The sequence below is a fragment of the Canis lupus genome, chromosome 12, assembly GCF_003254725.2.
Source record: "Canis lupus dingo isolate Sandy chromosome 12, ASM325472v2, whole genome shotgun sequence".
NCBI lineage: Eukaryota > Metazoa > Chordata > Mammalia > Carnivora > Canidae > Canis > Canis lupus.
Window position 1 is genome coordinate 32913444 of NC_064254.1, and position 19041 is coordinate 32932484.

Here is a 19041-nt window from a genome sequence, read left to right on the forward strand (position 1 = left end):
TTCCTGCATAATTTACCTTAACTCTTGGAAAAACCAATTAGGATGATGAATTGTTGTTAGTTTAAACAGTTTTGATGCTAATAATTCTTAATGAAAGTAAGTAAGCCATCTGGTATATATTAACCTTGATGTTAGTACTGAAAATCATAACGGTATAAAGTAGACCTCTTTTTTGAGTCAGAGTTATATTTCACATTACAAATTATCACCATGTGTTATTGTTTTTAATATTGATTTTATTCTAGAAAACTATGAAAACTGGCTTGCTTTTTTTCCAAATTAAAATTTGAAGAAAAAAGAAATACAACATTTATTTTCATCTATAAATAAAGCAGTAAAGGCTTCTTCATGCTTCACAGGAAATTTCACTAATGTACAAGCCCTATATCTGATTTTAATAGTCTAACAGCTTTTAACTGCCTAGATTCAAGGAGTAGGCTGTAGAGGCAATTGAAAAGATAGTAATAAAAAGATTAGGAAATAATTGGAATTCAGGTTTTCTATAAGTGACTCTAAGTAAAATTTATAAGAAGTTAATTTTTATTGATTCTACAGGATACCTTGCTCTCTTGGTAAACTGAAATGCATCATTATTATTACTCAACTATTTTAGTATGTTCTTTCTTAAGTATAATAGACCCTTGTTATCTGTGGGGAATATGTTTTAAGAACCCCCCCGCCTTGGATGCCCAAAACTGCAGAGAGTCCTGAGCCCTACATATACTCATTTTTCCTATAGATGCATACATGTGATAAAGTTCAACTTATAAATTAGGCACCGTAAGAGATTAACAATAATAACTAACAGTTAATCACAATAATTATAACAATATACTATAATAAAAGTTACGTGAATGTGGTATCTTCCTCCCTCTCCAAATATCTTTTTATACTGTGCTCATCCTTCTTGTGATGATGTGAAATGATAAAATACCTATGTGATGAGATGAACTAAGGTGAATGACATAGGCATTTTGACATGGGTGTTAAGCTGCTATTGATCTTATGGCCATAAGTCAACAGGAGGTTTATGTGCTTCTGCTTCCAGACAGCAGTAGAATACTGAAACATTGGAAAGGCAAACTACTGTATACTTCTTGAATTCTTAACAGAGAATACACAAAATTTACACAAGACTCTTATTATATGAGGAATTATTATTACTATATGTAGCAATTTCAGAAGGAAATTTTTTTTGGTTGTTTCTTCACATCACATGAATTATATGAATAAGCCTGAAATAGCATACGAATTCAGTTGGGCCTTTTGGAGGGGATAGGGTAATGCAGGCTTTTCCTCTCAGACAGATAGGGAGTAATGAATCTCATCTACTTGGGTAGACTCAATGAATAGTATCTGCTTGGACTGAGATACTACTTGAAATTATAATTTATTGATTCGTTTAGGTGAATGAAACTTTGAGAATGTGTACGTGTCTAAGTGGCCAGTAAACTATACTATTTTAATATGTATATAATATCTATTGTACAAAATCTCAAGTATCTGTTCTATTCTTAGTGGAAAAGACACAGAGGGAATCTCATCTCTTTGAGGACTTCTAATTATCATGTCTTCATTTTAATCTGTTTCGGAATTTAGAGGAGCTGCCTATTTGTTCATTGCTCTGCGAAGAGGGACATTACCCTCTACATTTTTTCCAGATGTTTCACAAATCTAAGTAGCAACTTAAAAGACACTAATAGAACACACTCACCTCTCATACAGTGAACTCTTGCTTGGAATGCAGATTTTCCTACAATATTTCAGGATAATAATTGATAAATAGGCCACGAAAAATATTGTCAACCATAAATTATAGCAATGGAAAAATAAATATTCTTGGTAGCAACTGAGCTAGGATTTGTAAAATCAAACTATCAGTTCAGAGAAAGAACTTAGCTCAAATGATCCTTGAATATCTATGCAATAAATTTTATTTTGTATTTTAGTTTGGCACTATATGCTAAATTGACTGTCCTACTCTTTAATATGTATTTGTCTTCTTTAATGACCATCTTGTCTTCTAAAATTATCTTATTGCCCTTTATGCATCCATGGTAACTTTTACCCTTACTACAAAATTTCAGCTTGTTCAGAGAAAGACTGCTGAGAATGATTTTTTTTTATTTATGGACTAAGGTTTATTTTAAAGTTTAATGTGGTCATCAAAGGTTAATGAGTCCCAAGCTTATAAATTAAACTACCTAAAGACTCACTCAGCATCTCTTGACTGATTCAGTAATGAGACTAAAAGTAGCAAAAAAAAGAATACATATGTACACCCATATCTTATACATGTACATATAGAGAGAATTTTATGGAAATGTGGGTATTTTGAGATAAAGCAATTTGTGGTATGGCATTTATAATCTCCAGACACTTAGAGGTGCCATTTCCAAAGGAAATTTGTTTCCTTTCAATTTATAAATCTATAAATATGTTAAGGGTGAGGGAGTAAAAAGAGACAATGCAGCATGCCAGTGTGTCCCATCCACACATCTGTGTGTGCACATGCACACACACACACACATATATACACACACATACACACACAGCATTGCCAGTGAGGACGATACCATTTTGAAAAAAGAATATGTCCACATTCTTCAACACAAGCATACATAAGATTTTACCCAAAACTCTTATTTCATGAGGAATTTCAGCGTGTTTGAGGAGATTCTTTTCAGTATTTCTTCATATCAGAGCACACGAAAAAACCTGAAGTAACATACGATCCCATTTGGCATTAGATGGACAGGTCTGGCAAGAGCTTGGTCCTTAATCACACTGATGCAAAGAATCTTGATTCAAGAGAACCTGGGCCCTATAGAATTCTCGTAAATAAATATGCAGTAGTTTTACCATGGTCGCTCCACCTAATATTTATAATGCGTGTAAAAATGTATATTTCACAGTAAACAATAAAGGAAATTTGTTATAACAATGAATGGTTTGGTAATATAAAAAGATTACTCAGTAAAGAAAATTAAATCCTGAAATAGGGGGATCCTTCAATCTAGACCTTGACACATCATATGGTTTTCTGAAATAACAAAAGTGTATTTAAAAACATATATTTCTAGTTACAGAAGTCATCTGAGTTCATTACAGAAAACTTGGGAAATACAAAAAAAAACACTAAAAAGATAAAAGTACTGCTAAGGGAGAGTAATTGGTAATAGTTATATTATGGTCTACACCCCTCCTTTATAATTCCAAAGCTCAGAACCCTCTGAAAACCCTGGAAAATTTTCCCAAATATGCAGGAAATTCTTTGGCAGCAGAATCTGACCTGAAAACATATGGAGCCAGTCTATTTATCCCACTTGATAAGAATATCATGTTTTGCTACAGAAATATTTGTATGTTTGTTAGAGGGTGCTGCCCTAGGCATCACGGGGAGTGTCGCATAGTATCTAGTGTGAGCGCTATGTTATTTTCATTAAAAAAAAAAAATCAGAAAATTCAGAATTCTGAAACACACCTGACACCAAAGGTTCCAGATTAGGTACTTTGAACTTCTAGCATTCTCATCTTTTAGAAGTCCATTGATAATTTTTTTAAGATTTTATTTATTTATTCATGAGAGACACACAGAGAGAGAGGCAGAGACACAAGCAGAGGGAGATGCAGGCTCCATGCAGGGAGTCTGATGTGGGACTTGATCCCAGGTCTCCAGGATCACGTCCTGGGCTGAAGGTGGCACTAAACCGCTGAGCCACCCGGGCTGCCCCCATTGATAATTTTTAATAATTTATACATTACTCTGTGGAACCCTTTGTAACTGTAATTTTTCCATGTTAGCCAGTAGTTTACTGAAACATGATTTTAATAGTTGCAAAATATTTTATATTATTCTATGTAACTTATTTAACTAATTTGTTGTTGACACACTTGGTAAAAGAACAAAATTAATTACACAAACTACCAGTTAATCTTGCCAGTTCTTCCTTGAATATATGAATATATCAGTATCTTAAACCCTATCCAGTATAATTAGCATTATTTTACGAGTCCAAGAAGAAGGAGGAGGGGATATTCATTCACTTTTATGCTTAAGCCATTAAAGGGTTCTAAATTTAAATTCACTGATGAGCCAAATTTCTTCTTATAATGAACTGTTCAGCTAAACTAAATATTATATCATAAAACATATTCCATTTTTCCACTAGCTGAATGAAGCATTAGTGTAATCGTGTATTTCTTTGATGGCATGCTGCCAATCTGAAATTTGTATGTCCATGCTTTAGCAATGCCAGATTCTCAGTGATGCTATTGTTGATGGGGTGGCTCTGTGAGCTCAGAAATGCTCTATGAATCACCAAACACACTAAATTATGTTTGCTGCAGATTCCATGTCATGGCATTTTAGCTCATCATCCTTACTTTTTGAAAATGGGTATTTGTATATCGTATATATCATGCGTTTCAGCCAACAAAAATGTTTAATTTCAATAGTCAAAATATTCGGTCAACTAAAATGCCTTGTTTCTAACTACATAGCAGATTTTATGGTAGGAACTGTTTCTTCTAGGGTCTTCAAGGAATTCCAGGCCTTCCAGGTGCTCCAGGTCCCACTGGACCCCCTGTGAGTATTTGCTAAAGCTATTCCACTCACGCTTCATATCTGCTGGGATGATGCAGGGTGAACTAAATTCTCCGTTCCCTTTTGTTCTCTATGCCTCTCTGTAGATTATCCAGCCTTTGCCTGGAAAAGTGACATCCTACCTCTCAGATTTTCAGTTAGTATTATTTTAAGGCTGCTCAGGGTCGTGGAGATTTGTCACCAAAATTCTGCCAGAACAGAAAGCAGTCTGTGATTAAACTAGTCTATTTAAATAGAAGTTAAATGTAAAGGAGCATTATACTTTTTCATTATCATTTTTTGACATTAACCTTTGGAAGAGATATTCAGATGGTTACACCCTTTACATTTTTAAGTACCATAAACTAAGAATATATATTTTTAAAGAGGAAAAAATGGGTCAAGTATTATCACATTTGATTTATCTTAATTCCTATTTATCCATTAAAATACCTTCTACTTTAATTAGCACTTTTTTTCATTGTCCCTCAGACACAACTTTGGGGTCTTTGTGTCTTTGGTTATACTGTTTTCCTGAAACAATCTCTTTTCCTTTCTTAGCTGCTAAGCCCAACCTGTCACTAAGGTGGAGCTGATAATTCTAGGGTAGCCAGTTAAAATACAGGACATGCAGTTAAATTTGAATTTCATATAAATAAATGGTTCTAGCATAAGTTTGTCCCAAGTATCATATTTTTATTTGCTAAATCTAGCAACCCTACTCAAGTCTCATATTCTCCAGCAATTCCTATGAGTTCCTATGCAAATAGATATTTACCTCACAAGTAGGCATGTGGGCATGCTCATTTGTACTTTAAAGCATGGATTCACCATAATTAAAATTTTATCATTTATGCTTTTACCACAGTTGTGTAGAACAAACATGGCTTTAAATTGTACATTAAAATTAAAAGTTAAGAGTTGTGAAAGGAACCATGGAAATTATAGCTAAGTCCAGTCTCAAAGAAGAATTAAAATTACATTTTATTCTCCATTGGTAAAATGCAGATCACATCACTTAATATGCACATTGTTAATTCTCCCGCGTCTTGAAGTATTTAAAATGTTGATCGCTACCAAAATTATAGCTCATTTAGAAAGGCATAATGTTATGTAAATTGCCATTTAAACAGCAAGGCTAAATTCTTAAATGTATCAAAAGGTTCCAATTAAGGTCATTAAATGTGGTTGGCCAAGGTGAAAAAGCGACCACAAATACAAATTTTACCCTTGCAAGGGCTTATCAGCAGGATACAGCTGCTGTATCAGCCTGAAGAAATATAAGCTTTAGGACTGATTTAATTAGGATCAAATGACCTTTAAAATGTATCAGTTTTACAACCAACTTCCAATGCCTTTGGCCATTTAGTTGGGTTTTTTGTAACACACTTAGTTTTGTGTTTTACAGGGCTTATTGGGAAGAACTGGACATCCTGGTCCTTCAGGAACAAAGGGTGACAAGGTACAGAGGAAATGCCTCACTTACTGTCTGAATTGGGGCTTGGGGAATGGCAAGGTGAGACACTACAGACAGATCCATAAAATCAAGCAAAGCCTGAAAGTAGGAATAATGTCAGGGAATAGCTATTCGGTAGTGGATTTGGAAAGACATAGGTACAGAAATCAGTCTGAATACAGGTTCCTAGAAAAAAGGATGAATAGAACACTGGTGTCATATAGCAAAAGTCCAAGCTGGATTCAAGGTCCTGGATATCTAGTTATGTGGATGGATGGAATGGGGGAAGCTTCCTACAGGTAAGATGGTTTGCATCAGGGAGTTCCAGCCACAGATGCCAAGGCTTCAGATTTGCTGAGAAAATCTGGAAGTTCTGTCTTTTGAGGATCACAGGGGAAGTTCACTAAGTAATTAGGACACTTGTTTTCTAGGTTATCTAACTAAGTGGACTAATGGGTTGCTATGGTCTGAAGGGAAGACCCGAAATAGAGGAGTCTCATGTCAGAAGACCACGGCTTCATATATTTACCCAATTTATGTCTAAATTGTGTGAAAACAGTGTGAAACAGACACAGCTAGCCAACGAGTGAATTAAGACCAGGTATTAAGATTAGGGAAGTGAGAATCAAGAATCCACATAAGCTACCCAAGTGGCTTCTACCCTGAACTGACCAAAATGGTGCATAATGGCATCAAGAAGTAAAGGAATTCCAAAAAAAATTGAAAGGAGCCATGTGCAACTTAAGATAGTCTCTGTATATTTTTTTCCTATAATATTCCCAAGAAGCTTGGCCATCCCCACCGGAGTTTTTTTCTCTGTTCTCTATGGAAATTATTCAGTCAGAGATTTGCCTTTTGAAGTTAATGGGAATTCCACACTGAGATGAGCTTTGATGCACAATCAAGGATGAAAATGTGACTTTTAATTGTGCCAGCAAAGAAAGAGTCTTTTCAATAGGCACATATTTTTCCTTGTTTGTTGTCCTCTCATAGTTCATGAGAACTATGACATAATTCTCTGAAGGACACTGCCAGCAGTCAGCAGAATATGACATGTCTTAGAGAGATAGCCACCATCAAAGCACTTTGAGAAAAGATACAATATACTTGTTGTCACTCATTCTCAGGCAGATACATTGCAATAAAAACTTGACAGTTTATTTTCATTGACAAAGATATAAATAAATAGTTTTTATGATACATTTTTTTAGTTACCAAAAAAATGGGGAGATTGGAATGAAATCTTTCATCAAATCCATGAAAATGGACTTAAATCTCTCAAAATTTGGGGGCGTTATAAGGAAGAATCTTACTGTCTCTGGATTCTTTTTTAATTAACCATTTCTTGCCATTTCCCTGACAGTAAGGGACTTAAAGTTTTATGAGGCAATTATTCTAAAAGAAAAGCACAGTTCTAGGAAGCTCTGGTTAAAGGCACCAAAGGGACTATAATACCTTTGCTTAGTATGGATCAAAAAGCATTGTACGTTTTATAAAAATAAAAGTGAAATCCGTTTTTCAAGTTTCAACTTGAATTCATTTTTCAGAGTCCCATTTCAGTCTGCTTCTCCTGCAAGCACAATGTCTGAGGCTGTTTAAACTGTATAGAACATTTCCCTTACACAGTGTTATACCACAGTCACTTCTGTTCAACGAGATGTATCTGACTTTGTTGTAAAGTCTAAGGTTTTTCACCTTAGGGAGTGAAAAAAAAAAAAGTTTCTCCTCCTGCAGACACAACAAACAGTGTGATTTTCTACTTTGGTCGAATTTTGTAGATGGCCCTCTGGTTCCTAAAAGATGAAGTGGTAGAGATGAGGCTAAAAGTGAGGGGCTGAGCCAAGTTCCAGAGCCTGTCCCTGCTTGCAGGAATGCTGCCCTGTGCCCTCACATGGGCAGAGCTCCCTCGGCTGCACTTAAAGGCCAGAACAGGATCACCCAGGTTGTCTGTCTCTATCAAAAATAAGCTTCAGCCTTGGAGCTCACCCAGTGGGAATCAGAATGGGTATGGAAAAGGCATTTACCTTTCCTGTGGTCTAAGAATGTATTTTCCCAGGTGAAAGAGAAAGCCAAGCTGGATAAGATTTTGCAAGGCTGAAACAAAATCATATGGATCTCAGAATATGGCTCTCTGAGCAAGCACAATCTGGTTCATAAATTTGGTGTTGAAATGTGCAAACCATTGATTGTTGGTCTCTATATCCCATGCAGGGCAGTGAGGGACCCCCTGGGAGACCCGGACCACCTGGACCACCTGTGAGTTATGTCATGTTTAAAAATTAAATACATGTATCTGCTTGAGACTTCTATAACTCAGAGGTCAGACTACTTTTTAGATGTTCTCCAGGATGAAAGCTGTCTGATTTTTATGTATACATGTAAACGATAGCCAGTGCAGCTTTATGGAGACCAGATTTTTTCCCCTTTAGTGCAGCCCCAATATGCAGTGCTCAAATTTGCATACTATGGGCCTCCCTACTCTGGATTCAGGAGACCTGATTGTGTGCCCCAACTCTCCACATCCCGCCTGGAGGACCCTGGAAAAGTCATCTAGCCTCAGTGAAGCCTCCTTCACTGAAAAGAGGGGCTTTAAAAAGGGCTTCCTTCTGGCAATGTGAGTTGGGGCAGAATTTGGTGTTAGGCTGTATGTGTTCATTACCATCCATGATGTCTGAGACACAGAGAAATTGTATTTATATAGCACCTAGTGAATAAAATGTACAAGAGCGATCAATGTGTTTATGCTTGCGATGGAGACAGATGTGCACTTTGTCAGAGAGGCTGTGGAGAGGAGAGGTATCTCTCTCTGTAGCAAGTCTGCCCTCATGTGGAGCCATGCTCAAATCACAGCAGAGCTTTGATCCAGGTCAAATATTCTTTTCCACCCTATCTCATAGGAATACTTTAAGAAACCCAACTCACCTGAGAAAGGGCAGAATTAGTCTGTGACTCTCAAGATAACAAAGATATGTAGTTAATCTACATGTGGTCGCACACTTTACACACATAAATCAAGAGATTTGCACTCTGTTTTCCCAAACCTGTATTTCATTTTCTTTACTTGCCTTTTCCTTTGACAGAGAAGCAGGACAAAAAGCATTTGGGGCTCACACCCTAAAATGCCCTCCCTCTCCAGGGGATACAACAAGCAAAATAGAGCCTGAGCTTATAATAGGGACTTGCATCTTATAGTGGGGTAGGAAATCTTTCTCTTTTCCCCAAATTCTTCAAAACTATTCATTCTTCAAAATAGATTACATATTGTCTTTTTATGGGAAACCTCCTCTAGAAATCTCAGACAAAAATATTCTTCAGCTCTCTAAGACTCAGCACACTAAAATACAGTAGCCATTTGCCAGTTGTCAAATGAATGAGTGAAATAATAAAGGAATAAAGGAATGGAGCATTTTTCCTCCTATCACTAGTGTTTTGAAGATATACACAAATCCCATTCACTGAGCACCATTGGCCACCAAAAACAGGAAAATGATGGCTTCTTCAGTTTCACAACTAAAGTGTGGAAATCACAAAAGGGAAAAATGAAGATTATTGAATTTAGGGGAACTTCTTAAAAAAAAGGATAAAACATCCCAGCCAAAATTTTTATCTACGAAGTTTTCCTGAATGCCAAAACATATGATTTTTTTAAAGATTCTCAAATTAGTTCTCTTTCAGTGTTAGTTACCCTGGGACTTTCCATTCACAGGTCAGTTTTATTAGGAAGTTTTATTCCGTATTGTTCTAAAGAATATGTTTTTGTAGAAACATCCACACAGGATTGTGAGTAACATCATTTTCCCCATTTACTTTAATTTTCTATTTAGTATGAAGAGACTGTAGGAAAAAATTACTCTTCAGTAGCCAAATTGCTCCCTATTCACATCTTCATCAGCACTACCGTGTTATAGCCTGCAGGTCAGCGGGCTGTAAACAGTTAGCATAAATTGGCAGTTCAGAAACTGAATTTTAATGAGCACATAGTATTTTCCTCTGAATGCATTAGTGTCTCATCTGTCAAACCCGAACATTAATCACACCCCCACTGAAAGGCTCTATGGGCTCCAGGTGTAGTTCACACTCCTATTCATTTTCCCCCTGCATTTGCTTTCAGAAAGCCCCAAATGGAAGCATTGTTTATTTTACTTGTAGTATTAAACTCACTTTCTAAAATAAAATAGGAAAAATATCATCTGGCAAAAAGATAAAACATAGAGAGACTATCAACTTTAAAAAGAATAATTCTATATCTCTTCTCTTTCCTAAGGGTGTACCATTCAATGAAGGAAATGGAATGAGCAGTTTATATAAAATCCAGGTATTTACTTTTGTAATTATGTGAAATGATTTTCCAGTAATGGATTGCTGTAAATTCTTCTCACATTTTTCTTTTGTATTTTTTTGAAGGGAGGTGTGAATGTTCCCAGTTTTCCAGGACCCCCTGGTCCCCCTGTGAGTACAGCTTTTTATTACCAAGCATACTTTAGCTGAACAGCCACAATCAATCAATCAATCAATCAATCCTAGGTTCACTGAAAAAATACATGGTACAAATATAACCAAAATTTTATGCAGTAGGAAAAAAAATAATAATGATTATAATAAAATAGAGAACATGAACTCAGCCAAAATCATGAAAAATAACATTCTATATAGTCACTTTCTTCATTGTAAATTAAATCAATGTCCAAGCAGTCACTGTCATAGGATTCCATCAAGGTTTGTTTTGTCATCTATTCTTCAAATCCAAATTGTAGCAAAATAAAACTTGCAAATATTTTATATGTGTATTAAAGCAAATTGAACTAAAATGCTTTACATTCTATAATTTTGCTTCCACCCTTGTTTTAAAAATGACTTCCCATGTTTTCTTGTAGGGCCCAAAAGGAGACCCTGGCCCAGTGGTATGTATATTCCCATGCTTTGTGTCATTTTGAAAATAAGTCTTTATTGAAGTTTGAAAGAAGAACATCAAGCAAAGATGGCCTATTTTCTTAGATGTTCATCAATTAACTAATATTACAGGCAGGAGGCAAACCATCAAAGAAATACCAGCAATGTGTTCATTTTTAAGATGCATTGATCTTGATGTCACTGCCATTGGCCTTTGTCTCTTTTGTTAGTGTACTTTCAAAATCACTCTGTGATGGAAGAAGGCACATATGAAGTTCCTGGTAAATAGAACACTTTCTTCTGATAGAGCTATTTTGATGGTTAACTCAGTGGATTGTGGAAGTAGATTGTGGAAGAGAAATACTTACTGGAAAGAAATTCCTTAATATGTCTCTAGTCTCTCCCTACTCCCTACCCCCCCCCCCCCCAAAAAAAGGAAGGGATTGTTTATTTGCTTTGGATGTCTTAGGCAGCTATTCAGTAGGAAATGTGGTGTGCTGTCATAAACCTGCTTATTAGGTATAATGTATCAGGTTACCATTTAGCACAGAAAGAGATCATGTCCTGTAGCCCCCTAGAGAGTGACAATTGTTCTCAAACATCCTTCTCAACCACAAAGCATCACTCCAAAGCTTCTGCCAAATTCATTAGACTCCCTTTATTCCTTGGCAATTTTTCCTGTCATGCCCTTGTCGAGCATATGTTCATATTTCACTTGTATTAACCTTTTAGCCTTGATTTATACAGTATGCTTGAAACTCAGGTATACCTGAAACTGAAATAAATTTTCAAATCACTTTTCATTGTCATGTGAATAAAATAAGGCGTTTTCATCACAATATAGTTTGGTAAAACTAGATGAATAAATTTTAAAAGAGCAAAGGAAGAAGCCATAAAAAAGTAATATTTTCACATCTAAATATATTTTTCAAAGGACATGCATTAAAGCACATTTTTTTTGTTATTGGTCAGAGCCAATTTTTTTCCCTGAAAGCGTAATTTCAACTAGTTAGTACTATTTTCTAAACCCCAATTATGTAATTTAGAGGTTTCCTTTGTTTTCTAATTCTGTTGCCCCTCTTATCTGTAACATTTTTATGCTTTCACCAATCCTATCTTTCTTTCTAATCTTAATTTTCTTTCATCTCGTTGATAAAAATTTCTTCCTGGTTTTTCCCTCTCCTACTGACTTACAGCCCCTCTGAATCATTTGGAGGGGCTTGACTTTTCACTGACTTTTCTGGAACATTCTTTCAAGTTTTTCATTAATAACTGCATATCAAGGTGATAACATTTTTTAAGTATTCTAATAAAAGATAAATCATAATTCACTTGGATTGAAAAACAGGTAGCAGATAGATTTGAGTAGACTTTGAAGAAATTAGACTTCAAATTCCTTAGCTACAACAAAGGATAAAGAATAAAAACTGATTAAAGGATGTTCCTTGCTTTTAGAGTTGTGATCTAAGTGGGTAAATCACAAAAGCAGAAATCTGGAATAATGAAATTAAATACCATGTAAACCCTCAGGTTTATCATACATACACCTTTGAAATTATGTCAGCACCACCATGCAACTCCCTTCATTTCACACCAGTTGCCCAGTACAGAGAAATACTACTTCCTACCAGAGAAATAAGCCAGGAATGGTAGAATTATAGATCACAGAGCAGAAAATGCAAAAGTCAATTTGAGAGGCAGAGAGGGCCCGGGTGTGTGTGTGGGGAGATTTATTCATGGTATCCTTCATTTCCCATGATGGTAGATCTGCACCACTGTTACTAGTCTTCTCAGTAAAAGTTTATAGATAAAAATTACCCTTAATTGAATTTGTCTTTTGAGGGGCTCCATTTTATTCCTTTGATATTTAATCTATAAGTGGCTTCAATTAAATATTTAATTATTAACTACTTTCAAATAAATACTGATTGATGGGGTGACCACCTTCCTCAGTCCTAAGGATTGTTGAGAATGTAAACAGAGAATCAAAGAGTTCATTTCCTTTGTCAATAATCCAGGACCTCTTTTACAGCACTTTACACAGAAAAGGAATCTGAAACCTTTTTTTTTTTGTCTGATTGACAGCTTATATATTAGTGGACATTTAAAAAGATTTCTAAGGCATAAAAAGTATCAAGTAATCTACTTGCTCATTAAGTGTTTCTGTAATAAGGACAATATCATAAAAATCGAAGTTGGAGACTTGGTAATATTTTGAAGCAGATTAGTATTATGCATGCAAAAAATACATCTACAAAGAATGAAAGCTCTCTTTTCTATGTGATTATGTTGAAAGCATCCAGTATTTAAGAACATATTTGTAGTTAACATCAATTCATTAATGAGGTGGTATAAGACAACTATCCGTCTCTCTTGATTTAAAAGTCTTAATGTTTATTTGCTCAAAATTAGCAGCTTCCTTCACCCTAACTCTTCTAAATATAGTTCTTGAGAGCCTATAGGTTCCAGCTGGCCATAGGTTCCAGAGACCATATACTAGAATATGTAAAGATTTTTTTAATGGAAATGCTTACTTATGTTCTGCCAGTGACCCATGAGCTTGAGCAATAACTTTTAGAATCATTGGAGATGCTGCTCCTGGGGCCATCCTCTGAAGCATTCACGATTCACGGCCAGCTGCAGAGAAGACTGCAGGATGGCAAACTTTGCTATCAGACCTTCATCTTCATCTGCTCTTAAGGAGTTTAGCATTATTCTCTGGTCATATTTTATCCCTGGGTACCTCACAAATTGGCAAACTTCATTAAAGCCCATCTTTCCTTCTAATTCTTATTGAAATTGGAGTTATCATTGACTAGAGGGATTCATTCTAATTAGATTCTTAATCAGAATAAAAACAATCAGAAAATATATTCATACTTCTCCAGGGAATAGCTTTATTCTCAAACTATTTTCAAATATCAAATGCAAGAATGCAGATGCTTGAAAATAGAGCATACCAATTTCTTGCTAAATTGGCAATCAGTGTTTGGCGATACTTTTTGGGGAAAAAACTTTGGTTTTGAAACCAATGCTTAAGAAACCTTTTGGTCATTGCTCCCACATTTCTTATGTTCATATTTAACAGGGAGAACCTGGTGCAATGGGGTTGCCAGGACTAGAAGGATTTCCAGGTATAAAGGTAAGTACAGGGTTAAAAATGTAGTGCACTGATTCAACACTCAAAAATGTGCCCTGAGCACCTCCTAATGGACCAGAAACTGTTTTTAGGTTTAAAGAAAACTAAGAGTACAAAGCAGACAAAAATCTCTGCTTTCAAGGAACTTATTTTCTAGGACAGGGATACAGAAACTAAAATAATAAACATAATAATATTGGTCAGTGCTATGAAAGAAAGAAAAAGTAGGGCAGGTTAAGAGGGCTCTATTAACCTTTCTAAAAAAGAGGGTTGTTATTTGAAATGTGGATCTGAGAAAGCAATATCTGAGCAAAGACTCAAATGAGTGAGACAGAGTTAGCCAAGCCTCTCAACCCTGAAGGATATATGTCCAAGGCAATATAAATAAGTTCTAGAGATCTAATATGTAGCCTGGTGACCATAGGTAACAGGTCCGTATACTTGAAAATTGCTAAGTTTTCTCACCACTATATGAAGTGATAGAAATGATCATTAGCTTGATTGTGGTGATCATTTCACAGTATATGCATATATCAAATCATCAAGCTGTGTACCTTAATATATACAATTTTTTGAAAGCATAAACATTAGGTTTATGTCCTGAGACATGAGCATTCCTGCTACACCAAAGGAGACCAGGGGAATGAGGTGAAGTAAGAGTGGTAGATGAGGTTAGAGAGGAGAGGTAGGGGTAGAAGTAAGGTGTAGCCCTGTCATAGCAATCCTGCAAAGCAATACTTCTCAAAATATGGCTGGTAAAGGACCAGTTCCAGTCTGCAAATTCTGTTATGGGTTCTGTGGCAAGGTAAGTATAGATTGAGAATAAGTGTTTTAAAACTTGTCTAGCAAGTTAACTTTGCCATAATATTCAAACGTGATCAGCTGACTCACCTTGGTTCAGGATGTATTAGAACATAAATAATAAATTATTCCTGAAGGAACACCAGTAGTTTGAGAAGCTCTGATAATAAAGAGGCTCATTATCCATTGTGAGGACTTTATCTTTCACTCTGAGTAAAATATGGAGCCAGTGGTTCATTTCTGGGTAGAAGGGTGATGGGGTTTGCAGCTAGGTGGAAGCAGGGAAGCCTGTTAGAAGACTATTTCCATAATACATGTGGCAGTAATGTTGAATCCATTCAAAGTAGAAATGGTGGAGATAGTGATGAGTGGCTAGATCCTGGATATATTGGGAAGGTAGAACTAACAGGACTTTCTAATTGATTGGATGTGGGCATGAGAGAATAAACAGGAGTCAAAGATGACTCCAAGTTTTTTGACCTGAGCAACTGGCATGATGGGGTAATCATCAACTGAAATGAGAAAAGCTATATGCAGAGTCTGTGTGGAGACAGTGACAATGGTCAGTTTAACTTTGGACATAAGGTCAGATTTGGCAATATCCTTTATATGGTAAAGTGGAAGTATTGAGTAAGAAGAACAATATAAAGGCATGGGGTTTCGGGATCCCTGGGTGGCGCAGCGGTTTGGCGCCTGCCTTTGGCCCAGGGCGCGATCCTGGAGACCCAGGATCGAATCCCACATCGGGCTCCCGGTGCATGGAGCCTGCTTCTCCCTCTGCCTGTGTCTCTGCGCCTCTCTCTCTCTCTCTCTGTGGCTATCATAAATAAAAAATAAAAATAAAAAAAATTAAAAAAAAAAAGGCATGGGGTTTCAAAAAAGAGTCTTAGTGGAGATTTAAACTTGGTTGTCCTAATCATATAGATGCTGTCTAAAAACCAGGAGACTTGATCAGATCACCAAGGGAAAGACAGTAGATTTTATAAAAGAGGAGAGGACAAAGGACTGAGCGCTGAGGCCTCCAACATAAAGGGATCAGGAAGAAGAGGAGGAATGAACAAGAGAGACTGAGATGAAGTAATCAGGGAGGTAGGAGGGAAACTTGTGTCCTGAAAATCAAGTGAAGGTGATTTATCAAGGTGAAGAGAGTGATCACCTATCTCAAATACTGCAAATAGGTCAAATATGGGATGGGGATGGGGTCGAGTAGGATGATCAAGTATTGACCATTGGATTTGGCAATACAGAGGTTTAGCAATAACAGATTATTCACTATTTCACCAGTTTGGTAGGGGCAACTGTTGGATTTAAATGGATTTAAGAGAGAATAAGAAAAAAAGAATTAGAGATGGTAAATACAGTATGAAAAATACTTAAGGAGTTTTGCCACAAAAAAAAACAAAAAGCAAAGAAATGGGCCAGTGACTCCTGGAGGAAGTAGGGTAAGGTTTTATAAAATGGATTTTAGAAATAGGGCATAGAAATATCAGAATAGTTGTATGCTAAAGGAATAATCCAGTAGAATGAGGTAGGAGAGTGATGATATAGGAGGAGAGGGGAGAATTGCTGGAATGACATCCTCAAATAGCTAAAAGAAAATGGGAATTAGTACATAAATGGAGGGTTTAGCTTCAGAGAGGAGTCTGGATAGTTCATCTATGGTAACAGGTGGAAAAATAGAGTATGGAGTATAGACACTGATACATGGGAAGAAGAATCGTTTGAGATCTATAGAAGTTCTTTTCTGATTGCTGAAATTTTCTCACAGGTGGAGGAAGAAGGTGATCATCTGAGAGTAAGTCAGGGAGAAGAGGTTGGAGGTTTAAGGTGAAGGTCTTCTAAGAGAGAGAGAGAGAGAGTCCAGGGACCACGGAATATGATAACTAGGCAGCCCCAGGATTCTCCTGAGGTTCGTGGAGATGAACCAAAATGAGACCAGTCAGGGAGATATTCTCCAGGTAAAGACATAGACTTAAACAAGATTCCAGTTTTGACAGGTGAGTCAAAACTCTTAGAAGCAAGAAAGGGCCAATAGAGTCAATGGTGTACAAGAGGAATGATTTTAACAAGTGACCATGGAATTTAAACTAACTAACTAAGGAAAAGAGGTCATCTAGAGAATAGAAGGGTGATGAAAAATTTGTTCAATGGATTAGAGGTCTTATTGGCATATCAGAAGTTTGGGAGTCCAAGGTACTCAAGGGAGGGGGTTAAAACTATGGTTATCCAATTCAGAATGCATGAAATTGAGATTATGGAGGGGATGGGGTTATTGTTACTGACAAAGTCCCAGGTATAGCAATGGAAATAAGAGGTGAGATCATTAGAGAATGGTTCAAGGAACTGCAAGACCTGAACTTTGCATATTGTCCAAAAGAAGCCTTCTTAATATTAACCTTTATCAGATACACAAGAGTTTCCACTGAATAAAAAGTTTCAGTATATTCATTTCAGGGGTAAAAATCCCATAATTAAAAGGAACAAAGTGAAACTGACAAGGATTACCTGTTTACACTGTTTGCCCACTATTCTATTAGTCCCTTTTCTATTTGTCTATAGCTATGCTTTATAAAGGTACTACTTCTATTTATATATTAGGATTTATATCCTGGTTGGTCTGGCCTTTCATTTTCATGTTTAATCTCATTGTATAGATAAATATAACTTTTATGTAGTCAAATAGCAAACTATTTTTCTTTGTGGTTTCTTATTTTGCTTTTATGCATTAAGATTCTTTCATTCTTATTCTCAACCAAAATCAGGTAGTCACTTAGTATTTTTTTCTAGTTCTTTTATACCTCATATTATTTTATTTTTACATAATCTATATGGTATTTATATGGAGTATAATATATATATAGAAAGAGATTAAACCTTTTTCAAGGAAATTATTCAGTTATTAGAACTGTTTGTTGAATAGTTCATCCCTTTCTTTACTAAAATCCTATTATGGATGTTGGTATATTTCTGAAGTCATATAGCATTTTTATATTGCATTGATATACTGCTTAATCTTTATGCCAGTATTCCATTATTTTAATTGTCATAGCTTTACTATATGTTCAAATATTGATATTGCCAATCTCCTTATTGTTCTTCTTTTAATTTTTTCTTTTATCTTCTCATGTATTTATTATCTCAAGTGAACTGTAATATCATCTGATCAAGCTGCAATTTCATAAGAATTGCATTAAATTTATAAATTAGTTTGGGTAGCAGTGACACCTTTACAACATTGTCTTGCCCTCCAAGAACAAAACATATTGCTCCATTTAATCAAGCATTCTTTTATGTCCCTGAGTGAAGTTGTGAAGTTTTTTTTAATGTAGGTTCTGCTCAACAAAAATTGCCATTTTATTATCCTATATATAACCATCAGTACTTTTAGCATCATCAGCTTTATCTAAAATATGACATTGCTTTGAAAAAAGAGTTGAATCACTCTTCTCTTCAGAGCAATTCAAGGAATCTTCTGATGGGCCTAATGAGGAGAACTACAAAACCCCTTATTCTAAACATCTTTATTCTAACCCTACATCCAATGAGACAAGTATAGGAAAAGCATTTTAGAAGACTTCAATATGCTTTCTTTTTTAAGTATTGGTAATGGATTACTTTTGAATATATGGAATAAAAATACCAATTTGACTAATTTTAGCTGTCAGTATGTGTGGAGTTATATTAAAAATAGGTCATAGAAATGATTACCTAAATGCTTGTTTTCATTGATTATTATTTGCTTTAGTTCTTTGAAAAAAAATCTTTAATTCAGTTAGCTATTCATTTTATTTTCCCATTCAATGATATTGATATTTATCAGTACCAAAGAAAAACTTTACCAAATCCAAATAATTATTTGAGCACTTATTTTATAGGTTAAGATTTTATAGATATCATTATAAATAACAATTTTTTAAATCCCAACAGGGGGATCGAGGCCCAGCAGGTCCTCCAGGAATAGCTGGAATATCAGTGAGTATTCTACATTATTTTCACAAGGAAACAGTTCTATCTCCACAGTAACCTATGGCTAGTGATCAAGAAGGGCTGGGGAACACACAGTAGCTCCTATAGCATTAGGTTCTAAAAACATACAGTTAAAAAAATAAAACCACCTTGTCTCTGTCCATCCTCAAGAATACTCCTTTCTTTTTTATTTCTTAAATTATT

The 19041-nt window shown here is 35.6% G+C and overlaps 1 protein-coding gene across 2 annotated transcripts in view; it reads left to right on the forward strand.

Moving 5' to 3' along the window:
• Positions 1-19041, forward strand: part of COL19A1 (collagen type XIX alpha 1 chain) — a 307907-nt gene that overhangs the window by 254297 nt on the left and 34569 nt on the right. For both annotated transcript variants that reach the window (XM_025444536.3, XM_025444537.3), the window contains 8 exons: positions 4535-4588; positions 5994-6047; positions 8253-8297; positions 10306-10356; positions 10446-10490; positions 10916-10942; positions 14020-14073; positions 18799-18843. In XM_025444536.3, the coding sequence (XP_025300321.1) occupies positions 4535-4588; positions 5994-6047; positions 8253-8297; positions 10306-10356; positions 10446-10490; positions 10916-10942; positions 14020-14073; positions 18799-18843 (375 nt within the window). The remainder of the gene's footprint in view (positions 1-4534; positions 4589-5993; positions 6048-8252; positions 8298-10305; positions 10357-10445; positions 10491-10915; positions 10943-14019; positions 14074-18798; positions 18844-19041) is intronic.